The 25,477-nt window shown below is 33.8% G+C and overlaps 2 protein-coding genes across 2 annotated transcripts; one reads left to right on the top strand and one right to left on the bottom strand.

The window, feature by feature from the left end:
- Positions 1-9,557: 9,557 nt before the first annotated feature.
- Positions 9,558-11,104, top strand: LOC133333294 (putative nuclease HARBI1). The gene is made up of 5 exons (XM_061541609.1): positions 9,558-9,900; positions 9,962-10,281; positions 10,346-10,449; positions 10,514-10,661; positions 10,719-11,104. The coding sequence occupies exons 1-5, from the start codon at positions 9,785-9,787 to the stop codon at positions 11,102-11,104; spliced, it is 1,074 nt and encodes a 357-aa protein (XP_061397593.1). The 5' UTR covers positions 9,558-9,784.
- A 155-nt stretch (positions 11,105-11,259) lies between these two features.
- Positions 11,260-12,336, bottom strand: LOC133333293 (uncharacterized). The gene is made up of 3 exons (XM_061541608.1): positions 12,136-12,336; positions 11,875-12,073; positions 11,260-11,820 (listed from the first exon to the last, which is right to left on the bottom strand). Exons 1-3 carry the CDS (start codon positions 12,213-12,215, stop codon positions 11,260-11,262), a joined length of 840 nt encoding a protein of 279 aa, XP_061397592.1. The 5' UTR covers positions 12,216-12,336.
- Between the last annotated feature and the right edge of the window lie 13,141 nt (positions 12,337-25,477).

Here is a 25,477-nt window from a genome sequence, read left to right as displayed (position 1 = left end):
AAATTTCCAATGATATGTGATATACCAGACATGTTCTACATGTTCAAACTATCAATATAAATTGAACAAGGACCATCCTCTATAGTTAATTCAAAAATATAATCGAAATCGCCATCCGAGATCCGAGATGTCGTCAGAGATCGGTTGCAGAGAGATTGTTCTTTGGTTGCAACGCATGTGTCTTAGGAGCTAATGCTTCGGAATGACAGATGTGTAGCGTGGTTGCCAACAGGCAGAGAGATTGTTCATTGGTTGCAACGTATGTGTCTTAGGAGCTAATGCTTCGGAATGACAGATGTGTAGCGTGGTTGCCAACAGGGGTCCATTTGTCCTTTTGCAGGAGCTAACTGCCTCCATCTATGTTTGTGCGTATGCGGACAATTTTTTCATCATGACATGTTAAAAAATAATATTCCGAAAATTAAGAGGGGTCATTGTATGGTAACGAAATCATGACCTACATTGAAAACTTTTTTGACAGACAATATTAATTCACCATCTTCAGAGTATGAAAACTGGATAGAAACCAAGCAGAATTTTGTTTGGGAGCTATATCTAAATCTGAACCCATTTCAACAAAATATTCTAGACTCCATTCGGTACACTATGTAGAATTTTGTTCAATCGGATTAAAAATAGGAGTTTGATGCATTAATTTTTATTTACATGTACATATATGGGAGCATTATCAAAACCGATTTCGTCGAAACATCGCAAATTGCGTCTTAATCGCAAAAACATTGAGAATAAATCTGAACCGATTTTCACGAAACTTAACACGCATCAATATGGAATAAATTCAGTATGCTATAACAAATTTTGTTTAAATCGGAATATATAGGGACTTTCGTGCACCATTTCCATAAAATCGGACGAAATTGGAACCGATTTATATTAAACTTAACATATGTCAATCTGTACTTATTCCAGTGCGTGGGTCAAATTTGCTTTCAATCGGACAAATAATGAGAGCTATATCTATGGGAGCTATATTTAAATCTGATTCAATCAATTCGGATCCTAAATACGACATGTACTTTGTTTACAATTTATCGTGGACAGGCATCGCCTCAGAAAGTAATTTTATGCATATTCTCAAAAAGAACCACGTGTCTATCCCGTTTCCTATGGCATGTTACAAACATATGTACAAAGTCATAATACCCTGTGACTCAGTGTGGTGAAGGGTATAAAATTCTAAAATCCATACCCAAACTCTATGGGGGCTACCAGTAAACATAGACCAATATTAATAATTGTTGTTATGGAGTTTTTAATGTTATAAACTCCCGGAGCGGGACTTACTTATTACTCAAAATGTAATGCAATGTTTGATGTTATGTTATTAAATATTTTCGTATTTTTATTTTCATTCCTCCCTAATACAAAAATGCCCATCGAGTTTAAAGGGTATCCATATGTGTATGCACTTTGTACGATATGACAATCATCATTTGCACCAAACGTAACATTGAAAAGTCAAAAATTAATAAAAATGAAATCTCAAGTGGTCGTCCGTTAAAAAGTAGTTCTTTCATTCAACTGGGAATTTTGTTTCTTGAACATTCAGTTTTGTGCCTTTTGTTTGCCTAACCCAGCAAACAAAATAAGAAATTACGTTCGACATATTAGTAACAAGGAACAATACAAACGGTACACAACTCGGGCACACTGCATTTAAAGTTTTTTTTTAATCGGTCGTATGGGAACTATGATAGTTTAAATGCAGCTTCGAAGATTCGAGAATTTCGAAATATATTTTCTACAATTTAAGACATTTGCTTTACAAAATCCAAAAAGTTCTGCTACTTTATGTAAAATATTTCGAGAAACAAATAAATCTTTCAAAGACTACATTCATGTTGTGAAACACGACGGTTTGAGCAGCATGACTGTGTACAAATATTTAAAGAATCTATAGTAGAATCGTTGGAAGAAATAGTTGAAAATTGTACGGTTTAATTTCTAAAAAGTAGAAGTTTTAGTGCCAAGAACGGTTGATACGCAAAAGGTCATACAGGTCAAATGTAATGAGTTCGAAATCCGTATATTTTTATAGAACTACATTAATTGACACATGTTGGATGAACTAATTGTATATATGACAACAAAATTTCTGGACAAAGAATAAAATAGTTAAAACATTATCGAGAATTATAAAATCTTATTATAGGGATTTTAGAGAAATAACACAATTCTATTAAAATATCTGAAAGTGGAACTGTGAATCACTATAAAGATAGGGAAAGATACTCCACCATCTAATCCGCTAGATGCGATTGTAGAATGTCACAAAAATTTTTTCCCAAATATAAATATATTGTTACAAACCGGATACCGGCAACAACAGTATCAGCTGAAATAAGTTTTTCTACCCTACGTCGCATAAAAAATATCTGAAAAACAAAAGCGAAACCCACGCTCTTATGCCTATGCATAAAACTGAAATAAATACTGATCACATAACTAAAAAAAATTTGAAATAGGTGACTTGATTTGAAATAAAGATAATTTTTATACCCTTCACCACACTGTGGTACATATGTTTGTAACAGGCAAAAAATAACCGAGATAGACTCATGGTTCCTTTTCAGAATATGCATAGAATCACTTTCTTACAGGTCGCATTTATGATGCGAATTGGATGAAATTTGGCACAGCTCATTTGTTTGGCCCAAGGACGAACCATATTGAAATTGGGAAAAATCTGTTCCGATTTAGGTATAGCTCTTATATATATTTTCGTAAATGATGTACCAAAGTCCCTATGTATATATCCTTCGATTTGCACGAAATTTGGCATAGTACTTGTTCACGTACTTGTTCACGTAGCGAACATGGTTTTTAAATAATAAAGATAGTGAATGTCTTGCTGTACACATTAAAAAGATAGGAGTTTTCTATTGCCACATGTGGTATGTTTGGGTGAGATTACGGGGAGTAATCTTCATTACAGACTGATAAGCATGTGTAGCGTGCTTGCTACATGTGAGACAAATCCCTCCGCGGAGAATATCCGCGTAAGATCCCTAGTTTAACATTGGTCCTTCGAGCCGGATCAGTGACCGATTGTGGAGGAAATTGATGCTGAAGAATTTACCTTAACGGTCAAGGAAATTCTGTCAGCTTGGTGAAAAATCCCCAGAAAGAAACAAATTTGGAGAAATAAAATGCTGAGTCAGACATCATTGCGAGATGTCTGACTCAGCATTTACGAGGCAGTACATTGCAAACCTTCAAAATGCTGAGTCAAAAGGAGACTGCGGCAAGGAACAAGGCGGTGACGGCGAGACATTTAGCCAGCGAAGCTTCGATTCTGAGCATAGCGGCTGCAGATGAAGATATACTAGGCAGAGCCTCGGCACCGACCCTGGAGTGGGAGATAAACAATCTTCTAAGTAATATTAACATGTTCGCAGAGAATAACGATCGACTAGATACGACTGTGGTACAGAAAGTCTAGTGACGGACGCATCCGATGAAGTAAAAGGCGATCCGGTGGTGCGGGATCGGTGGATGGAGATATTGGAGAAGTAATCCAATATGGTAGGAGGTTTTAGGCCAGCCCAAGAACAAATGGGCAGCCTTCAAAGAGCATTGGAGGAGAAAAGCCGTGACGTGGCCGATTTACGGGCAAGGAATAAAGAGCTAGAATTTGCTCTAAAAAGATCGGAAGACACCAATGGTTGCCTTAAAGAAAGGGCGCAGGTAAGTTATATAGAGGCCAGTCAATTTTACTATCAAGTTCGCAAGCTTGAAGGTGAATTGGTGGCAGCTGCAGAGAAAGCCCAGGCAGCAGAAAAATCATGGGAAGGAGTGATAAAGATGCTGTCTGAAATATTGGCACTGTCGGAGAAGACTCGATAAGCAGCAGAGTCCGAATGCGATCAGTTGGCCATGAAAAGAACGATGCTGGTGCGGAGAAACCAGTTATGGAACAATGTCCAGTTGGGAAGTTGAAGCCGGCGGAAAATGGCGCTGAACCCACAACAAAATGTGATAGTGGAGATAAACAGAAATCGCTAGTTACGGATGTTCCGGTCAGGAAGATTCTCGACATAAATCGTGGAAATGCGGCCGGGAAGTTGGATACAGCAGTCACATGCAATACGCAGCCAACGTTAGATGGTGCACCACGTGATAAAGATTACGTTCTGCCGAAGAGGAACGAATTTGGTGCCAGAAAAGATGGTGAAGAAGAAGGGGAAGGTTTTCCACCAAAACGAAGTTTGCGCTCAGAACCGGGAACAAGCTGAAGTATGAAGCCGCGGCTATTATGAGGTTTGCAAATGGTACAGCCTGGAAAATGATGCTGCCGGCCAAAGATGCGGACAAACCACTTGGAAGCCGTATGATCGGGAAGCTGACGAAGACTATGGCCAACGGTTCTGGATGGAAGATAAAGCCGGCAGACAAAGGGGGAGGTGCTGATAGTAGAAGCTGGTTGGAGAGATGGCGGTGGTACCTAGATGCGATCACTAATTTTTGATATGCGATAATTAAATTTTTGATATTTTATAATTTTTATATTTTTGAATAGTTTATATTTTATATATATTTCTATATATATTTATTATATATTTCTGGCCCGCAAGGTGTTTACGTAGCGAACATGGTTTTTAAATAATAAAGATAGTGAATGTCTTGCTGTGGGTCTCTTGTGTAGAAGAGAATTAGTTAAACAGAGATCTATTTTTGTCTACAGTCCACTTGAGATAAAAGATTATTTTGGTAAAATGTTTGTACACATTAATAAGATAGGAGTTTTCTATTGCCACCCAAACATACCACAGTTTGGGTGAGATTACGGGGAGTAATCTTCACTACAGACTGATAAGCATGTGTAGCGTGCTTGCCACATGTGAGATAAATAATTGTGTATATACACTCCATGTGTTATAGCAGATGCACTCTCTCTCATTTACACATTAGTCTAAGATAGGTTAAGTCATATTGTAATATTTAGTTCTTAAGAAACACATTTTATATTAATAAATTAGTGTGTAAATGCACCACAAACAATACAGAGGTGCTATCACTCCGCGGAGAATATCCGCGTAAGATCCCTAGTTTTTCAGTACTGAATTAAGTCTAGAATGATGTGTGTTAAGTTTCATGAAAATCGGTTCAGATTTAGATATAGCTCTCATATATATTTTCGCCCGATTTAATGTATATGGTGCACCAAAGTCCCTATATAACTTTCGATTTTGACGAAATTTGGCATAGCGTACTCAATTAAGTCTAAAATGGTGTGTGTTAAGTTTCGTAAAAATAGGTTCAGAATTAAATATAGTTCTTATATGTATGGTTGACCGATTTAATGTAAATGGTGTGCCAAAGTCCCTATATATATTTTGATTTACAAAACATATGGTGTACCAAGGTCCCTAAATATCTTTCGATTTGAACGAAATTTGGCATAGCGTACTGAATTAAGTCAAGAATGGTGTATGTTAAGTTTCGTGAAAATCGGTTCAGAGTTAGATATAGCTTCCATTCGATTCACATTTAAACAAAGGTCGTATCTTTTTAGTTCCTTCAATTTCATGTTAATGACCCTTCTGTTAGGATGCATCTTTTTAAAATACCCATAGTGGTGAAGGGTATCATATAGTCGGACCCGTGCGACTTTACTTCTTTCCTTACTGGCCTTAATATACAGGATTTAATAAATCCTGCGTACGCCCCTGGACTGATATATCCCATTTTCAATACGAAATACGAAATGGCATTATATGTACAAAATACGAAATAGCAATATATGTACAAAATTTGTCAGCAATCAAGTCGAAGAACCTTATTAATGCAAAATGGCTCTCCAAGTTGTAGATAAAAAATTTTAATTTTGAAAAATTCTTCTTGCTAAATAGATAAACAACAAGTTTGTCATGCGATAACTCCACTTGAACGCTGACTATATTCTACTAACTACTTTATTTCAGAAATGTTGAACTGGGTTACTTTACCAATTTAAGACACTAATCCGAACGATGATGTGAGTTGTGTAAAATAAATGAAACCCTGTTGAAACTGTAGACTTTCTAGTTGATGTCACACAGCAAAATAGAAACAAATTGTAACATATTGCTGTACATTGACCGACATTATGCAGTGCATCCTGAAACTATGTACTTTTAAGAGGAAATTTGAGTCAATTTCAAAAAAAGAAGATGTTCTTGATTGTGAGTATTTTACGTTTTGTTGGGCATAATAATGAGCGGCTACCACAAACAATAGGAGTATTCTTCTATATGTGTAAATAATACACTTTGAAGAAAAACAATCAAGATGTAGGCTCTAATGAAGTAGTACAATCAAAAGAAACTTTATCGAAATATTAAAGAGTGCTGCAATGTTGTGAATTGTTACGATGTTTGGAAACCTTTTGCAATGAATAATACAAAAAATGGCAACTATAAAATATTCTAACAACAAAAAGAACAGAAATTAAATATAGTATTAATTAAAATATTGATTAAAATGTTTTCGTTAGGTTATAGGATCACCTAAAAATTAATAAAAATTACTTTATAGATAAAATATCGTACATTTTATTAAATATTTGCCTCAGAAATTACAACAAGAAATTTCATAAATTCTGCTCGTAATAAATTTTGTGGTGAAATAATGAAGATTCGTTTCATAAAACACATTCATAACTTGCTACAGTTTGCCATATGTCAAGGGCATTTTTTCATTCCTTCATTCATTTTCTGAATAAGTTTCACAACAAATCAACAATACGGCGTAGCCTAATTGATGTTAAGCTTAACCCCCAATTTGATTGCCTACAATAAAGCATCGTTGGAAAAATTCCTCAAAAAACATTTTAGGGTTTCTGCGAATTTCTTAAGAAATGTACAATGATGAAAGTTGATGCGTGCTTTCTTTTCATCACCATTTACTTCAGTCAGCCGATTGAAGAAGCAAGATGAATCCATGCAGAGTTATAAAAAAAAATAACAACAAGCGTTAGAATGCAGCTCTCTGTAGAAATTCCAACGCCAAGGATTCGCCGTTTCACACTTTTTTTTAATGAAACCGTATAAATTTTGATGATGTGCTAACATCAGCCAAACATAACCAACTTTAAGCTATACAGACACGCACACATCATTCGGTCATGCAAGAAAACATATACACACGCACACGCCTAATAAGATACACGTTCATAAATGTTCCACCCCATTATCAAAGGAGATATACAAATAGATTCCGCTAAATGGAATAAACGTGAATACATTGCGAAAAAAGAAAATGGAACCGCACAAATTGTGCGTATAAAAGGATGTACCCCACGTCGGTGAAATGCGAAGAATTATATCGTGGAGGTATTATAATTTGTGGCACGTTTTTGTAACACTTTAGCGGTGTTGAAAATAACCAACAGCTATGATCAACTTTTTAAATAGTTCAAACAAAACAAAAAACGTTTGTTGTATTCTGATATAAAATAATGCGATTAGTTACCGGGGATTGAAAAACAAACACGACGTAGTTGAGAAATGTTAACGAACAGAAAAAACGCGAGTTAACTTTTTGTACAATGTGGAGCTTCCAGGTATTTGTAATGTGATGAATAATTTAAAGCTTGCTGTTTTCTAATCCAGCGATTATTTTCAAATACAATAAATTATTGTGAAAAACGTGATAGATGCAGGTCATTTCGTTTGTAGCAGTGAAAACAAGTTTCTGCAGAAATTAGATAAAAATGTGAAATATATCAATATAAGTTACATTGGTAATTTCCAGCATTAAAGCAAATTAAAACCAGTGGGGAAAGTAGTAAACTCGCACGGAAAGTAGTAAACTCGCACGACTATATGATACCCTTCACCACTTTGTGTATATTCAACAGATGAATCCTAACAGACGTCGCATTTTTGAAGGACCAATAACATGGAATTGGGTTCATAAACATGCCATTCTGCAACCTATACTAAATTTGGTCAGATATAGAGTCGCTTCCTACAATGAGACAAAATTATGTAAATCAATTTTAAGCAAATATCAATCGGACTCCCGTTGATTATTTATATAAATATATGATAAATATGCTATATCTAAATCTGAACCGATTCCTACAAGACTTGGCAAACGTTAGCTAATACTAATACAATACAGTACGTTGCGCAACATTTTGTACCATACGGCCTTACTTTGGGTCTTTGGTGCAACTTTTACTTAAAATCGTACGTAACTATATAAGTCTGAACCGATTTCAACAAAACGTGCCACACGAAATCTTATAGTAACTTAAGTACGTTGTGCAAAATGTTTTGCCAATCGGACCCACCTGGGGAGTTTGGTGCAGTATTTATATCTATCTTCTAGGTTATACTAACTTAAGTACGTTGTGAAAATTTTTTGACAATTTTGTGTAAAATCGGACGGAAATATATATGTAGAAACTAAATCTTAATCTGAACCGATTTCAACGAGCCTTGCCAGACATTAATTTATATTAACTACATGTCATTGTACAAAATCGAACAATATATATAGGACTTTGGCATAATTTAGATAAAATCGGAAAAAAATATATAGGAGCTATATCTAAATCTGTACCGATTTTCAGGAAACTTAACACGCATCATTCTAGACCCAATTTAATACACTATGCCAAATTTCGTTAAAATCGAAAGATATATATAGACTTTGGAACTGATATATAGACTTTGAAATCGGATCCGATTTCAACGAAACTTCACACACGTAAGGACATAGTAACTTCAGTACTTTTACTCGAATTATCTTTTAAAATCAAGATATTTGGTTTGGTTTTTGTTTCATATATGTTTTTTAACAATCGAATTTATTTGTTTCATATGTTTTGTTTTTGTTTCATATATATGATCCGATTTGTGATGTAGCAAATAGCTAAAGTTTGAACCTTTAGGACGAATTAGTGCACAACGTAGCCAATGAAACCTAGAATGACGTGCATTGGATTTTGTGTCGAGATCAATTTTGGTATCATATAGTCGGCCCGTCAGAATTTTGAACTTTTCTTACTGGTTAAATATACACTTTTCGATGAGTGGTATAAAGAGTTTGTCTGAGCCAATTTTACCATCGCTTTTAAAATACCATCAAATTTTAAAATAATACTATGCGTCCTGATATGAAGCCATTGTTTTTTAACTCAGATAATAAACTAAACAATGTCATTTTTTCTACTTGTAGCATATTCGGTACACCCTAGCATTCAATTTAACTCATACTTCTTTACTAGTATTTTCGCATATACATATATATATGTATGGGAGCTTTTGCTTTATTAGATTCATTTTACACGCTTCATAATGATTATTTTTTAATGAAAATTTATAAATGCGTGAAAAATAAACACTTCGACATAAATGTTCAAACACATGCTAAATTATAAAATCTGCAAGAGCGCGGTAAATGTTGCTGCAAATATATTAAAGAAGTTAAGACCAGAGCAGTAGTCCTCCACAGATTAATAAATGGATATTGAAAGAGAAAGATAAGTGGGAGCATCTTGTTGTTTTGTTGTTTTTTTTTAATTTGTTATTACCGAGAGGAAATACATATCAGGGGCCTAATGCTCGTACTCGATATAGAGTGAGATTTTGTTCGAAGTTAAATTACGATCCGTAGTTACTAATTGAATGATACGACTCGAATGGAATTATTCAAAAATTTATCGATTATTGTCAAAAAATAATCGAAATATCCACAATCGAAACATATGTTTTCATCCAAAAAAAGTAAAAAAAACAATTGTTTGCCGCTTCATTAAAAGTTGAAAAAAAATATGGATACGTGTTTTTTTGTATTATCCTCTTCGGAAGATGAGGACGGTAATAATATAAAAATAATAAGAAGACAAATTCGAGAACGTAGTGACCCCTTATCATTGTCAGAAAATGCGTAAGTATAATAAGAAAATGCATGCAAGTGTGGTGTTTATAATTTTTGCAATTCATTGCAGATTCCGTCAACGATTTAGACTGACAAAAGAAGCTTTTCGATATGTGTTATCTAGACTAGATTTCTCCGGACATATGACATCGTCCATTCCGGCAGTTCTACAATTGGCATCAACTTTATCACTCTTGGCCAGTGGAAGTTTTCAGCACACTGTGGGTAATGATTTTCTGATTGGAATGAGCCAAAGCGCAACCTGCAGGGTTGTCCAGCGAGTCGCAAAAGAAATGGAACTAAAGCTTTGTGCAGAACACATCAACTTTTCACCAGACCAGTCGGCTTTGTGTATGGAACATTTCTGTACAAAGTTTCGGATTCCTGGAGGTAAGAATATATTGACTTTTTCGATTCTAAAATAAAATAATATATGCATTTTTACATTTTTTAGTAATTGGATGTGTAGATGGAACACATTTTGGATTGCAGAAACCCACCGAAAACGAACACATGTTCTTCAACCGAAAGGGATACCATAGTCTAAATTCCATGATTGTAAGTTTTAATTAAATTTATTTTCATTACATATTAATATAGAAATCTTATTTAATTCACGAAGATCTGTGATCACCAACACATAATTACGGCGATACTTTCAAAATATGGAGGGGCAGCACACGATTCCTTCGTTTGGAAGCATTCCGACGAAAGGCGATTGTTGGAACAAATGTACACAAACAACAGCTTCAAAAACGGGTGGCTTTTAGGTATGTTTTCTGATTCATGCTTTAGTTAATGAAATACACGTATGTTTTGCTATGCAGCAGACTCAGGGTATCCTCTGGAGCCGTGGTGTATTACACCGTATAGGAATCCTGCCGATGGGTCACCTGAATCAAAATTTAATGAGGTCCACTCATCAGCCAGATGTATAGTAGAGAGAACCATTGGTATACTGAAGGCCAGATGGAAAATTGTTTGCCATGACAAAAGAAGTAGATATTCCCCTGTAAAAATGGCGTTATTCGGAAATGTATGTGCTGCCCTGCACAACATTTGTATCAAATTTAAAGTGCCTATGTATACCGAAAAGGATTTTAATATCGAATCTGTCACAATGGAAGTGGAAACATCTAACCATACACAACCCAATAAGATTGGTGAAAAAATACGAAATCAAATAAAAACATCTTTGTACCAATCTATGTAAAAATATATATTTTATTAAAAAAAAATCAACAAAAACAAAACTAATTCAATTAATACATTCTAGTGTAATTATAAATAAACAAAGCTATTCATTTCATTATTTTATGGTAGCAAAGTCCATAGTAATATACAGGTACAAATATACATTTTTTTTTCTTACAAATCGGCCTTTTGTTTCAGCAAATTCAATTCCAACGTTTTTATCTCAAGCTCGACCTTATTTATAGCCATATTTGACTTATGCTCTTCTTCCTTTATTTTTAAAGATCTTTCTTTCAATTTATATGTTTCCTCTTTAATTTTGAGGGACTTTCTTTTACAATCCATTAGAGTATCCCAAAACAACTTCCTTTCGCGCATCCCTTCATCGTGTTTTTCTATATTCTCTTTCAAAAGATCCATCTTGGAGGCTGATTTGGTACGACGTTGAGTAGATGAAGGCACAGTGGAACCAATGCTGCAGTCCATATCATTTTCTACATCCATCAGTTCTTCCTCGTCGTTTTCCTTCCTATCCACTTCCATTCCTTTTTTTGCACCAAAACTTTGGACTGAAGAAAGCCCCTCTACAGCCGCTGATAATCCTGCTGCTTCCAGTATCAGCTCTTCTGATTGGGTGAGGAGTTTTTCTTCATATGGGCCTCCACCTGTCTGATTCTTTGATGCCTTGTTAAAAGATAATTTCTTCTTAACTTGTTGTTTTTGGTCTGCATAAACCTTGGAAAGGAAAACTGTGAAACATAATTTTTCATACCACTTTTCAATATATACCTTTCGCCACAAGGTGACATTCTTTACGGGTGGTCCTGCTCCATTTAATTTGGTTGTTAACTGCTCCCACAAACGATTGGATGACGCTCTACCTTCTGGACAATTCGAAATTTTTCCTTTGGCAAGTCCCGGGTGGTCAGACATAAAATCTGCCATAATTGCCTTTTGCTTAAAATTTATTTTGTTGCAATTCGTGCTCCTGTGGAATAAAAGGCTGAATTATTATATTTTATTTATATAATTACATTTTTTAATACTTACATTTCGTTTTTCTTCTGTTTTGTTTTGGTCTCGACAGGTAGAATGTGGCGGGCAAAAACTCGAATAGTTTTATTCGACATATCGATAAATTTTATTCGATCACGGATACGGTAATCCAAAAATTCAAATTATCTATCGAAACAACTCGATATCGAGTACGAGCATTAGGCCCCAGAACGGGATATGGCTTAAATTTGTGCACTAATTCGTTGAATTCGCCATAAAAAATGTATACAATTAAAAACAAATTTAGCTTGACTTTTCTAATCAGTTGTAATAGTACCATACACAAATATATTTTCTCCAATATGTACATGTTTCTCATTATTCGTTCAAAGACCACAAAAATCACATTACAGCAATTTTTATGTCTGTATTCTCAACTATTTCGCCATGATCTGATTGGGATCCCTTTCTCACTCCGATTAATATAGCTTATATACCTGACCTATGATCCTTGTTAAGTTTGATGATTTTTATTTTTTCCGTCAAAAATAAAAGTCTTTTTGGGACTTTTATTTTTTCCGTCAGAAAATAAAACTCTTTTTGGGATTTTTATTTTTTCCGTCAGGAAATAAAACTCTTCTTACTCCCAAAAAGACTGTTATTTTTGACGGAAAAAATAAAATTCCCAAAAAGACTTTTATTTTTGACGGAAAAAATAAAAATCATTTTTAACAGTTAAAAACCAACGTTTATTTTTTCCGTTAAAAAATAAATAATTAAAGTGGATTTTTTTTATTTAGGTCACATAATAACAGTTTTTTTTACCTGATTTGATATAACTTATAACCATTACGGTCCCTGGTTAGCGGAATTACTGAACTGGTTGTTTTTATCATTACTAATAATGACATAAAAGGACCAAACATGATGAGTCGAACATTATCGATTTGGGCCAATTTTGTTAATTGCTGGTCACTTAAGATTAGTATGTAATTATCTGCGTATTATTCAAATTTGTGTGAGCCGATTTATTTAAGATATTCAAATATATGCATAGAAAATTAATAGTATGATTACTGTTGATGCTATAATTTCTCGTCATCGCGTAATTTTCGAAGTTTTTCTTGCCTATCTTAGTTACATGGGTTGGTATGACTAACTGCGAAAATTTCAGTAACATCTATTTAGCGGTTTTTGTGTCAACAACCAAAGGAGTTTCTATTTTCTCCATTTAGATTAATTAAATGCAGTGAGGAGTACATTTTCCCCTATTGTACCGCGCCAATTTTTATAGGAATGATGCGTATTTGCTATCAAGTTACTCAGACAAATTTTAAAGTGGGAATCTGTGACCTTTCTTAAGATATATGCTTAGAAAATGAATATTAGTTCAGATGTATAATTTCATTCCATCCACGCGAATTATATATAGCCTATATTATTTCCCTCGGATGGCATGATGTGTGGTAAAAATCTCAGTAATATCTGTTCAACGGTTTTTGAGTCTAGAAACAACACATTTTTATTACCTACATGTAGATTATTTAAGTGTAACGGAGAGTGCATTTCCACCGATCTTATGTCGCTCTGTTCAGCGGATTTGGCGTCTATCGGTAACATACAAACAAACAAATTTGTTTCTATTTTATATATAGATGTTATTCCCAGGGCATGCTAGACGTTCTGTAAAAATCTCAGTAAAATCTTTTCAGCATTTTTAGAGTCTACAAACAAAATATTTTAAATTTTCAATATGCAGATTTTTAAAATGCAGTAAAAAGTGCATTTGCGTTGATCGTACCATGCTCATTTTTGTACGGATGGTGTGTATTGACACCTTCGTTATTCAGGCAAATTTTGAAAACGGTATATAAAAGATAAACGCATATTACATGTTCAGAAATTTTGAGGTATGTTTACTATTGATGCTATAACTCCGCATCCACGCGGAATTTTAAAAGTTTATATAGCCTATGTTACTTTCAGGGCATGCCTCCGACATAAATTTTACTAGGTTAAGTAAAATGAAGTGTACACGTATCCAAATTAATCTCGTTAAACTAAGCTAAGCTCTTTTTAACGAATGTTCTTTGAATCGCCGCTTACCAAGTCATATTACATTTTTCATTACGTACGTAACTCATCCAATAATCATTTCCGATTTTGCATAGAGTCGTATTTTGTCTGCAGGCAGATTAAGTTCGAAGATGGGCTGTATATATTGGGGTACCCGACGAATTTTCGCTATTCTGGGGTTCTTGAGGCCGTTTTTTTAACTGAATTCACTGAAATTTGGTACATTGGGTACCAAATTTCCCGACGAAAAATTACAAATATAGGTCCACTTTTTCCGGTAGCACCATATAAAGGTACCCCTAAATGTCCGGTATTTTGGGCGCGTTTTTCAAATTACAAATATAGGTCCACTTTTTCCGGTAGCACCATATAACGGTACCCCTAAATGTCCAGTATTTTGGGCGCGTTTTTCAACCGAATTCGCTATAATTTGGTATTTTGCTGCTGTATTTTGTAAAAAATCTGCCTCCCAAAATTTATTAATATTTATTGAAATCGCTTCAGATTTTGATATAGCTCCCATATAGTTTCGCCCGATTTTATGTAAATTGTGCAACAAACTTTCAATATTTGTCCGATTGAGACAACGTTTTGTGTACCGAAAAAAATCCAGTTTGATGTCTTTGTCACTGTTAGATATATATTTTCATAAGATATATTTCCATAAATGATGTACAAAATAACCAAAATTTTTCCGATTAGAACGAATTTGTGTACAACGTACCTACATGGAGTTAAAAAGCGCTTAATGGGTTTTGTAAAATATATTCAGATGTGGATATAACTCCTATATATTTTCGTCTGAGTTAATGCAATTTGATAACCACATAGTAAAGGTTTCTGTTAGCGAATGGTACACCAATGAAACTAAGTCAGCGGAATCGACATGCAATTTTTTAGATTTCAGAGTTCATGAGTTTATTTAATTGGTTCAAATATATAATTAGATCACACACCTGCTATATATCCAAAGTGGTGAAAGGTATCATATAGTCGGCCTATTCTGACATTCGAACTTTTCTTACTGGTTTATATTAAAATATTTACTTCTTTGTTCCGCGTTGTCCCCACAGAGCCGTGTTCCACTATAGCAGGGGAATATTCTGTACATGAAATTGTCTATTTATACTCTACAAAGTATGAAATTGTAAAACGATTTAGTCATCTGTTGTAATCATTCTACTTTCGGAAGATATCGAGATAAAAAACTAGAACGTCAAGTTCGGCCCTCATTTAGTCCTAACGATAATTATTATTAACATTTAGCGTAAGAGAAGATATTGTGATACAAAAAAAAAAATTGGTAGGTTCAAGATTTATCTATATTGGTCCTTAATTAGGCGTAGCTCCTCATATAATGATAACTTCAAATGCTTGTTAATTCCTTGATGAATATTGGTCTCCCCTTAGGTATAACACCAGATATAACCTTGCCCTCTAAATTGCAGTATTTGGAGGATTTTATACATATGTATGTTTCGCCCAAGCATGCGTTATCCATATCGGACAACGGTTTGGAGTTTTGAAATTAAAAAACCCCTATTATAAATTCGTGTGCATTATGGTTTACAACAGCCATATATATATATATATATAGTATATTTCCACGTGGCGTTTGGGGTTTAGTTTTCGCAACGATATGCAAAATTTTGGACAAACATTGATTTTTGGTGCATTATTTAGAGTTATATGTAAATCTGAAACGACTTCGATAATACTTATCACATGTAATTTCAGTCTTCATCTAGTACGCTTTAAAAATTTCTTCCCAATTGAAAGTACCAAATGATCATATTCGGATAATAACTGCGATCTGTGCGTTGTTTAGTATAATATATGGGCGGATATTCCGTCTGCACCGCATGCAAAAATCGCCTCAAAAAGTGATTCTAAGTTATGAAATCGCACGAACTGATCATTATATCGTTTCTATATAGGTAAATATAATAAAACAAAACCATAAAAATTTCATTGTTGTACTAAAATATATTTCTTTTAATACTAATGCCCAATTTATAGAATGAATTCTTTTAATCCCCTTACTTCCTCTCAGAAAATATAAATGTACAACAAAAGTAAAATCTACAAAGGATTAAAAATTCCAAAATGTAATTGTATTTGATTAAATTTATTTGCTTTCAACATTCACACAAATTTAATAATAACTTCTGACATTTTACTATAATATGTGCTCTGTAGTTTACAATCCGTTTAAGCAATTTTCCATAATCTTGGAAATAGAATTACAGTGTTCCATTTGATTTGGGATAGTCACAAATGGTCACTCACACACACGCACACATATATCGCCCAAACCAAGCCAAGTACCACATATGTACGAATTATCCGATTATAAATTTCCTTTCAAGAATTGTTTGTTAACATAACCAGCTTTTATATGTATATTTGTTGCTCTGTACATACATATTTACAAACATATTTGACTCCTGGTAGTCAACATGATTTCTGCATTTTGCAAATGAAATTTCCATCGGCATAATCATAAAAATAAAGTTGTAATGTTTATTACTCTGGTATTCGACTTGTCCTCGACTAGATTAAGGATGTGGTTGGCTCTCTCTCTTGCGGTGACACATCTCAGATGGAATTATGAGTAATAAATTATTACTAGTTTAATTGAAAACGAAGCTTATGTTCTGGATAGTGTTTTTGAAGTGTTTGAAAGCATTTCGAAACATTGCCAATAACTATCACGAAAATATATGTGTATGTATGCACGCATTAAATAAAATGGCTAGTAAAAGACATGCGATTAATTTAGTAAATTGATGGCAAAATAAATAAAATTAAATTGGGAGTGAAAATACTGCAAAGAGTATTAATAATATTCTTAGAAAATATTTACCTAGATTATAGTCATGTAATATTTTAATTTAAAGAAAAATATAAAGTAATAATGTCGAACATTATATCAAAATGTGCAAGACATAATACGCAGCAGAATATGTTAATTTAATCATGTACATGTTCATAGCCCATATATTATTAGATATTTTTCCAGTGCGGTGCGTTGAAATCAAGCTCAATTTTTAATTTTTTAGTTCATAGACTAATTTTTCGACTTGTGAGCACGATAACTCTCGAAGACAGCAACTGATTTCATCAAAAATTTGCACATCGTACTTATCACATAAAATGGTCAACATTTTGGTGAAAATGGCTGTCCGATTTGCACTAAAGTGCAATCTTTAATATTTTAAACATGCCTTATAATGTTGAAAGATGGAACTTATCACTTCACTCCTTCCAGTACCTCCCCACAAAGGAATATCCAATTTCACCCAAAATGTACACATGTTAACATACTTACCTAACATAGATTAATGTTGAAGATAGGACCCGTTGCTCCACTCTTCTGGTACCTTCCACAAAAATTGCCAAATTTTCTAAATTTGGTAAACCCAATGTAAAGATAATGGAATGCAAACTTTTCAAATCATAATATATTAAATCCTAAGATAGGGTTCTTAGCTCAACCTCTGATGAACTCTTTAATAAAAATATAAACATTATATGAAGCTAATAATAAAACCTATGCTTGATTCCGTAGAGGAGGGTAATGAGTGTTTATACCTTAGTAACTCAATTATATCGTGTTAATTATACCCTTCACCACACTGTGTTCATATGTTTGTAACAGGCAAAAATAATCGAGATAGAGAATATGCATAGAATCACTTTCTGAGTCGATTTATGCATGTCCGTTCGTCCGTCTGTCTGTCCATGTTAAATTGTAAACAAAGTACAGGTCGCATTTATGATCCGAATTGGATGAAATTTGGCACAGCTCATTCGTTTGGCCCAAGGACGAACCCTACTGAAATTGGGAAAAATTGGTTCACATTTAAATATAGCTCATATATATGGGCAATATTGCCAATTTTTTAACATAGCTGAAGCGGAGGTTCACCCCTTTATAATTCGGGAACTACTTAAGTATATGAAAAAAAGTGAATAGTTTTGAGTTAATTAATCTGTCGTTGCAAACTGTTCATGATATTGACCTCCAAACTTTATTTTGGTGGAAGCTGTGTCTACTTTAATGTAAAAAAATGTGTAATAACTGGTTGAGGCGAACCAGTTTTTTTATGTTCTCTATCGATTTGTGACTTAGCCACTCATTGCACGGTCTTCGTGTCAAAATAAATCTAGAAGCCAACAAAATGGGGACTACGCCCCTTATGTATCATTTTACAAAATTTTCACTGCATCTACCTTTAAATGATGCTGACATTTTGAAGCTCGATTTTGAGTGTTTTTTTAATTTTACTTCTAGCTTTAATACGCAAACAGGAATTTATAAAAATCGATTATAAGATTATTGTAGTCGCGAATCTGCGTAATTTGATATGTATTTTGTGTATGTAGTATGCACAGCTTCAGAGTAATACTCATCCGATGGAGAACATTTTGTGCGATCAAATTTCTAAAAAACTTATTTTTCGGGCCAAATTTTTAGATCTGTCAACTGAATGATATGGGTACCCGCGATCAATAAGGTTTTTTACGTTTCGGATGATATAAAATCTTCTTCGTGAAAATCCATTTACTAGAACGGCGGGAACTGGCCTTCCAAAAACACGAAATTTGGCAAAAAATGTTTTTTAAAATATCGCGGATTTATTTGCGTTTTCTATGTATCATTTCCGCTTCAATAAATGACCTCGTACGGATTTTGATCTTTTTCGAAAAGAGAACTTTAAAAACTTCAGTCGAAAGAGAGATGTACGCAATTTATCTCAAAAATAGATTTTGCTGGCACATCTATGGTTCTTAATGGACCACATTGAAATGGTATAGATCGATGTATTTTTTTAGGGTGCACACCGAAATCGGATGCGCGTTAATGGCATATGGAGTTTTCGTTAAGTAAACGCCACAGACGTGTAATTGGGTACTTCAATGTAACGTGTGGCACATCTTAGCCGTCAAATGAAATTTCGCAAAATATATATGGTTTGGAAGATAAACTTCAGTACTTCTTGGAAACCGCATGCGCATCAAATGATTTTGAGAATTACGCGATTTAGACGCAATTTAAAATATATATTTCATTATTATATATGTCAATTTTTCGGCGAAATTTGGGTAAAATAGCAGAATAACCCCAACTTTTTTCTGAAATTTCTTGTATAAAACTAAAAAATAAATATGATGACATTATTTTTTCGAACCAAAAACAAATATTTTCCCTCAATATCCTGTTTTGTTGTCGCTGTAATTTACAAACCGCTACACGGACTTGTGTGATTTTGATATCATTTGATTCATCATGGTGTTTAGATAATGCAGATATTTTTAAATTATTTTTTAGGTGTGTGTATGTCATTAATATATTGAAAATATTGATGTAATCTGCTATATATTTTTTATTTTTCTCATATTTCGCGAATATGTGCAACTTTATCGTGATTATTATAATATATTCATTTTCTTATTTTACGGAGGAAGATACATATCAACATTTTTGGTCAATATAATAAACGGCGCAATTTTAAGATTTTTTTCTTATGCCCAAAATTAAAACCTCGATAACTTTTGCGCGCATCAACCAAAAATTTGATCGCGAATGGTTTCGGAGTCAGAAGATTTTTCTCTATATGTGTACCAAAAATCATTGATGTGCCACAAAAACAAAAAAGCTGATTTTTTGAAAATGGAATATTAAAAAATTGGCAATATTGCCCATATATATATATTCGTCCGATTTAAGGTAAATGGTGTACCAAAGTCCCTATACATCTTTCGATTTGCACGAAATTTGGCATAGCGTAATGAATACGGTCTAGAATGATGTGTGTTAAGTTTCGTGAAAATCGGTTCAGATTTAGATATATCTCCCATATATATCTTCGTCCGATTTTATGTAATTGATGCACCAAAGTCTGTATATACCTTTCGATTTGCACGAATTTTGGTATAGAGTACTGAATTTAGTCTAGAATGATGATGCTAAGCTTCGTGAAAAGATCCATAGCTAGGCCGATTGACACAACGTACTGAAGTAATATAAATTAGTCGTTGGCAAGTTTCCCTTAAATCGGTTCAGATATAGATAAATAACAAAAACGCGATGTCTGTTAGGATATATATGTACAATATACCCAAAGTGGTGAAGGGTATCATATAGTCGGCCCAGTCCGACTTTACTACTTTCCTTACTGGTTTTATTCTGTTGAAGTTCTTTGACAATAAATCAAATATTTTGAACTCTTTATACACTTACATAGGTTCTTCATAAAACATTTTATAGGGTTCCCTTCATGTAAATCACATTCAATATAACATCTGCCAATTTACAGGTTCGCCACATGATTTTTTTTTTAAATTCTTTGAATTCCATCTTCCAAAGGTGTGGTGAAAAAATATCCTTAGTAAATTTGATATTTTGTTACGATTTAAAAGCAATATTAAATTATTTTCCTTCGGACTTAACCCTGTTTCAAAATATTTATTTTTATTTTCGTCCATTAAAAACTTTTTTGGTTTCATTGATTTTGTGGATTGCTGCATAATTGATCAGAGGCTTTATCATTAAATCCCATAATTGAAATGCAAACATAATGAACGAACGACTAAACGAGCGCAACAACTAACTTCCTGTCTCTCATTGACGTATTCGTCAAACGAATTGCGCTCAAACGTAAAACAAGGCATATAATTTTTGAGCATTAACACTCAGCACACAACATTTTTAATGATTTCATGCGAATCAATTCTTTTTAGTGGGAATTATACCTTATCCGACGGTGGTTACACACGGACGTGTTCGCAAAACATGCGCATCCATCCATCCATTCAACCAACCATTTATGCATTCATGTATCAAACGAACTGGGATATACCGAACCAAATAGAAAGCTTTAATTTTTATCAATCTTCTTGCGGAAATTAAAATCCGACAATCAATGAATTCCAATAAACAATTCGTAAAATTTTTTCACCACATAATCAAGAGGATAATGCAGGAGTTGCTTCGTGCATGATAATTTGAAACTGGTTGTACCGTCATTAACATTCAAAATGCAGCATCACGTTCGTGCATTCATAGATTTTAATCTAGATAGTCAAGCTCTTATTTGCAAAAAAATTTCTGTTCAATTATCCCAGCTAATTGAAGACATCACCTATAATCAAGGAGAAAATACGCAAAAAATTATTGAAATTATTTAGTGTATGAACAAATTTCTATATTTTTACGGTTTTATATTTTTATTTATTTTCTTTAACATATTGGAATGTAAATATTTATTTTGCCATTCGGTATTTTGATGCATACGGGTAGGTTTTTCAGCAGAATTGTTTTTAATTTAATATTAAGGATACTCATTGAAAAAAAATCTCCCTGCAAATATTATAAATATATGCAAATTTTTCGGTATATGGGGTTTTATAGCCCCCAATATTGTTGTTGTACACATTTGTGTGCCAACATAGGGTCTTTGGTGAACTATTTTATTACAATCGGACGAAAATATATGAGAGCTATATCTCAATATGAACCGATCTCAACAAAAATTTTCACATGAAAATTGTGTTTCAATCGACTTTGGTGCCCCATTTACTTAAAATCGGACGAAAATATAATTGGGAATTATATCTAAATCTGAACCGATTTTCACCAAAAATTAGCTGTACAAATTTTCATCCAAATCGGACCATAAATGTACAGGTCGCATTTATGGTTTACAATTTAACATGAAGAGAGAGATGACCGGTCAGATGGACGGACGGACGGACATGCATAAATCGACTCAGGAAGTTATTCTATGCATATTCTCAAAAGGAATGATGTGTCTACCTCGGTTACTTTTGCTGTTACAAACATATGCACATACGCATAATACCCTGTACCACTGAGTGGTGACAATTCGTTTTTCCATCGAATTGTTTTTATACCCTCCACCAAAGTATGGAGGGTATATTAATTTTGTTTTTCCGTTTCTAACTCATCGAAATAATCATTTCCGACCCCATAAAGTATATATATATATATATATATATTTTTGATCAGCATAAAGTTCTAAGACGATATAGCCATGTCCGACTGTCCCTCGGTATTTTGAGGTTCTTGATCGCGTTTTTCAACTGAATTCGGTGAAATTTGGTACATCGAAAATCTCTCTACTAAAAATTATAAATAAGGGTCCATATTTTCGGATATCCCCCATATAAGGGTACCCCCAATTTTGCGGTATTTTGGGGGGTTTGATCGCATTTTTCGACCGAATTCGCTGAAATTTGGTATTTTGTAGTCGAATATGGTAAAAATCTCCCCACCAAAAATTATTAATATTCACCCCTTTTTAGGGACATTCCACATAAAACCGCCTTTTTATATCCTTCACCACACTGTGGTACAGGGTATTATGTCTTTGTGCATATGTTTGTAACAGGCAAAAATAATCGAGATTCCACCCATGATTCCTTTTGACAATCACTTTCTGAGTCGATTTATGCATGTCCGTCCGTCTGTCTGTCCGTCCATGTATTTTTGTGAACAAAGTACAGGTCGCATTTATGATCCGATTTGGATGAAATTTGGCACATGTCACTTATTTAGCTCAAGGAGAAAATCGGTTCAGATTTAGATATAGCTCCCATATATATTTTCGTCCCATTTAATGTGAAGGGGTACCACAGTCCCTAATTATCTTTCGATTTGCACGAAATTTGGTACAGCCTACTGAATTAGGTCTAGAATGATGTGTGCTACGTTTCGTGAAAATCGGTTCAGATTTAGATATAGCTCCCATATATAGTTTCGCCCGATTTTAGGTAAATGGTGCACCAAAGTCCCTAAATATCTTTCGATTTGCACGAAATTTGGCACAGCGTACTGAATAAGGCCTAGAATTATGTGTGCTAAATTTCGTGAAAATCGGTACAGATTTAGATATAGCTCCCATATATATTTTCGTCCGATTTAAGGTAAGTGGTGCACCAAAGTCCCTATATATATTTTCAATTTGCACGAAACTGAATTGAGCCTAGAATGATGTGTGCTAAGTTTCTTGAAGAACCGTTCAGATGTAAATATAGCTCCCATATATATTTTCGTCCGATTTTACATAAATGGTGCAACAAACTACTAATGTTTGTCCGATAAACACGAAATTTTGCACAACGTATCAAATTCAGCACAACGTATCAAATTCAGACGTTATGTTGAAATTTATGCAGATGCAACCATAGCATCTGTATGTATTTCGAACGGGTGTCTGATTGAGATTAAATATTTAACAGTGCGGCGTACCGAATAGCGTGTATCAATTTTGCTATAAATCGTTTTCCATAAATTTGTCCCATGGTACGCAGACGACTCTAAATCTGCCCGAATGAACCTAAATTTAGCATAGGTTGCAGAAAGACATTATGTTCCTTCAAGTGAACACTGACATACAATTTTTATAATACATATGTACAATATACCCAAAGTGGTGAAGGGTATCATATAGTCGGCCCTTTCCGACTTTACTACTTTCCTTACTGGTTTATATTAAAATAGCTATCTGATTTGTTCAGTGTGTTGGGGTTGGGTAGTCGTTACGGGGAATAGTCAATTTTTACCCTACTATTAGCCATCTGTAGTAAGCATTCCGCCTTCTAAAGATATTGTGGTAAAAGAAAACTCAATCATGACGATAATGAAATATATCGGCATATACCGGTCATTAATTAGGCATAACCCTCATACAATTTAGGAAAAGTCTCCATTAAAAATTGTTGAAGTTTGTATTTGGTGTACATAATAGTTTACATAAATCGGTTTGTAGGATTATCTGTATATGCCCACTTTTTGGCATGTTCCCTATATTTTCATTGCATGTATCTGTCAGTATAACTATGGTGGAGGGTATCTTAGTTGGTCCTATCATAATATTAAGTTTCTCCTAGGAGCCCCCATTAATTTGAGGTATTTTCAATGGTCATCCTCATGGGGTGTATAAAATATTCGGCCGGGCCAAACTTAGCATAGTTTTTACATTTTCATGCTCTTCACCACACTGTGGTACAGGGTATTATGTCTTTGTGCATACGTTTGTAACTGACAGAAAGAGTCGAGATAGACCCATGGTTCTTTTTGAGAATGTGTCTGTCAATATAAAATTATAAACAAAGGGCAGGCCGAATTATTTATCCGAATGAAATGAAATTTGGCACAGGTCATTTATTTGACCCAAGGAACATCGATTCAGACTTAGATATAGCTCCCATATATATATTCGTCCGATTTTTAGCGAATGGTGCACCAAAGAGCCAAATTTAGGCCGATTGGCACAAAATTTTGCTCATCGTACTGAAGTTAGTATAGCGTAACTTTTGTCAGGTTATGGTGAAAACGGTTCAGATTTAGATATAGCTCTCATATATATTTTGTCTTCCTGTTTGGTGGATTGACATATAATTGTGCGTACTATATATTCGTCCTCTTTGAAGTAAATAGTGTATCTAAATAGGTCTAAAAAATGATTTGGTAATTTTGAATGAAATCAATTCAGAATTAGATATAAATAACATTTATGTTTTCGTCCGATTTTATCATAGTTTGTCAGATTTACACAACATTTTGCACAATGTATGGAAATGTCATAGGTTGCCGAGGACATGAGTATGCCTTGATTTATGTCGGTTCACATATAGATACAGATCACATCTTTAATTTAGTCCAATTTCATGTCAATGGTCGTACAAAAATGGGACGTCTGTTAGGATTCATCTCTTGAATATAACAAAAGTGGTAAAGGGTATCATACTACTTTCCTTACCGGTTTTTACTTGTTTTTTCTTCGTTGTTGTTATATTTTGGCCCAATTTTTTTACCGGATTGTATATAAATTTAACGTAAATCTATTCGGGTTTTTATATAGGTCTCATAAAGAGTTATATCCCAGAAAAAATTTGGTTATCACATATCATTATTTCCTGCATTATAAAATAATGACAACTCATTATAATTACATATAGCACCACTTGCGATTGAAAATAATAATTAAAAAAAATATATGAATGTTATAAATATTTTTATTCATGTATTCAAATTTTCTACAACAATTCCTGTTTTTAATTTGCATACAAAGAAGAAACGAAAGAAATCTAAAAATATTTATTTACAATTGTTGTTGCTGTTGATATCATTGTTACAGCGCCGACGCTACCATTTTGGCGGCGTTGTTCGATGATAGCAAAAGATTCGTAGTTTTGAACACAATAAAAGCGTTTGAAAATTTAAAAGGCTGTAACGTTGATGACAGACGATATTATTGGGTTTAATTTATGAACGTTTATTATTCCTCTA

Source organism: Musca vetustissima, unplaced genomic scaffold, assembly GCF_032173495.1.
Source record: "Musca vetustissima isolate MV318-11 ecotype Yass unplaced genomic scaffold, APGP_CSIRO_Mvet_v1 utg47071, whole genome shotgun sequence".
NCBI lineage: Eukaryota > Metazoa > Arthropoda > Insecta > Diptera > Muscidae > Musca > Musca vetustissima.
The sequence above is the reverse complement of the archived record's forward strand: the minus strand, read 5'-3'. Positions and strand labels throughout refer to the sequence as shown.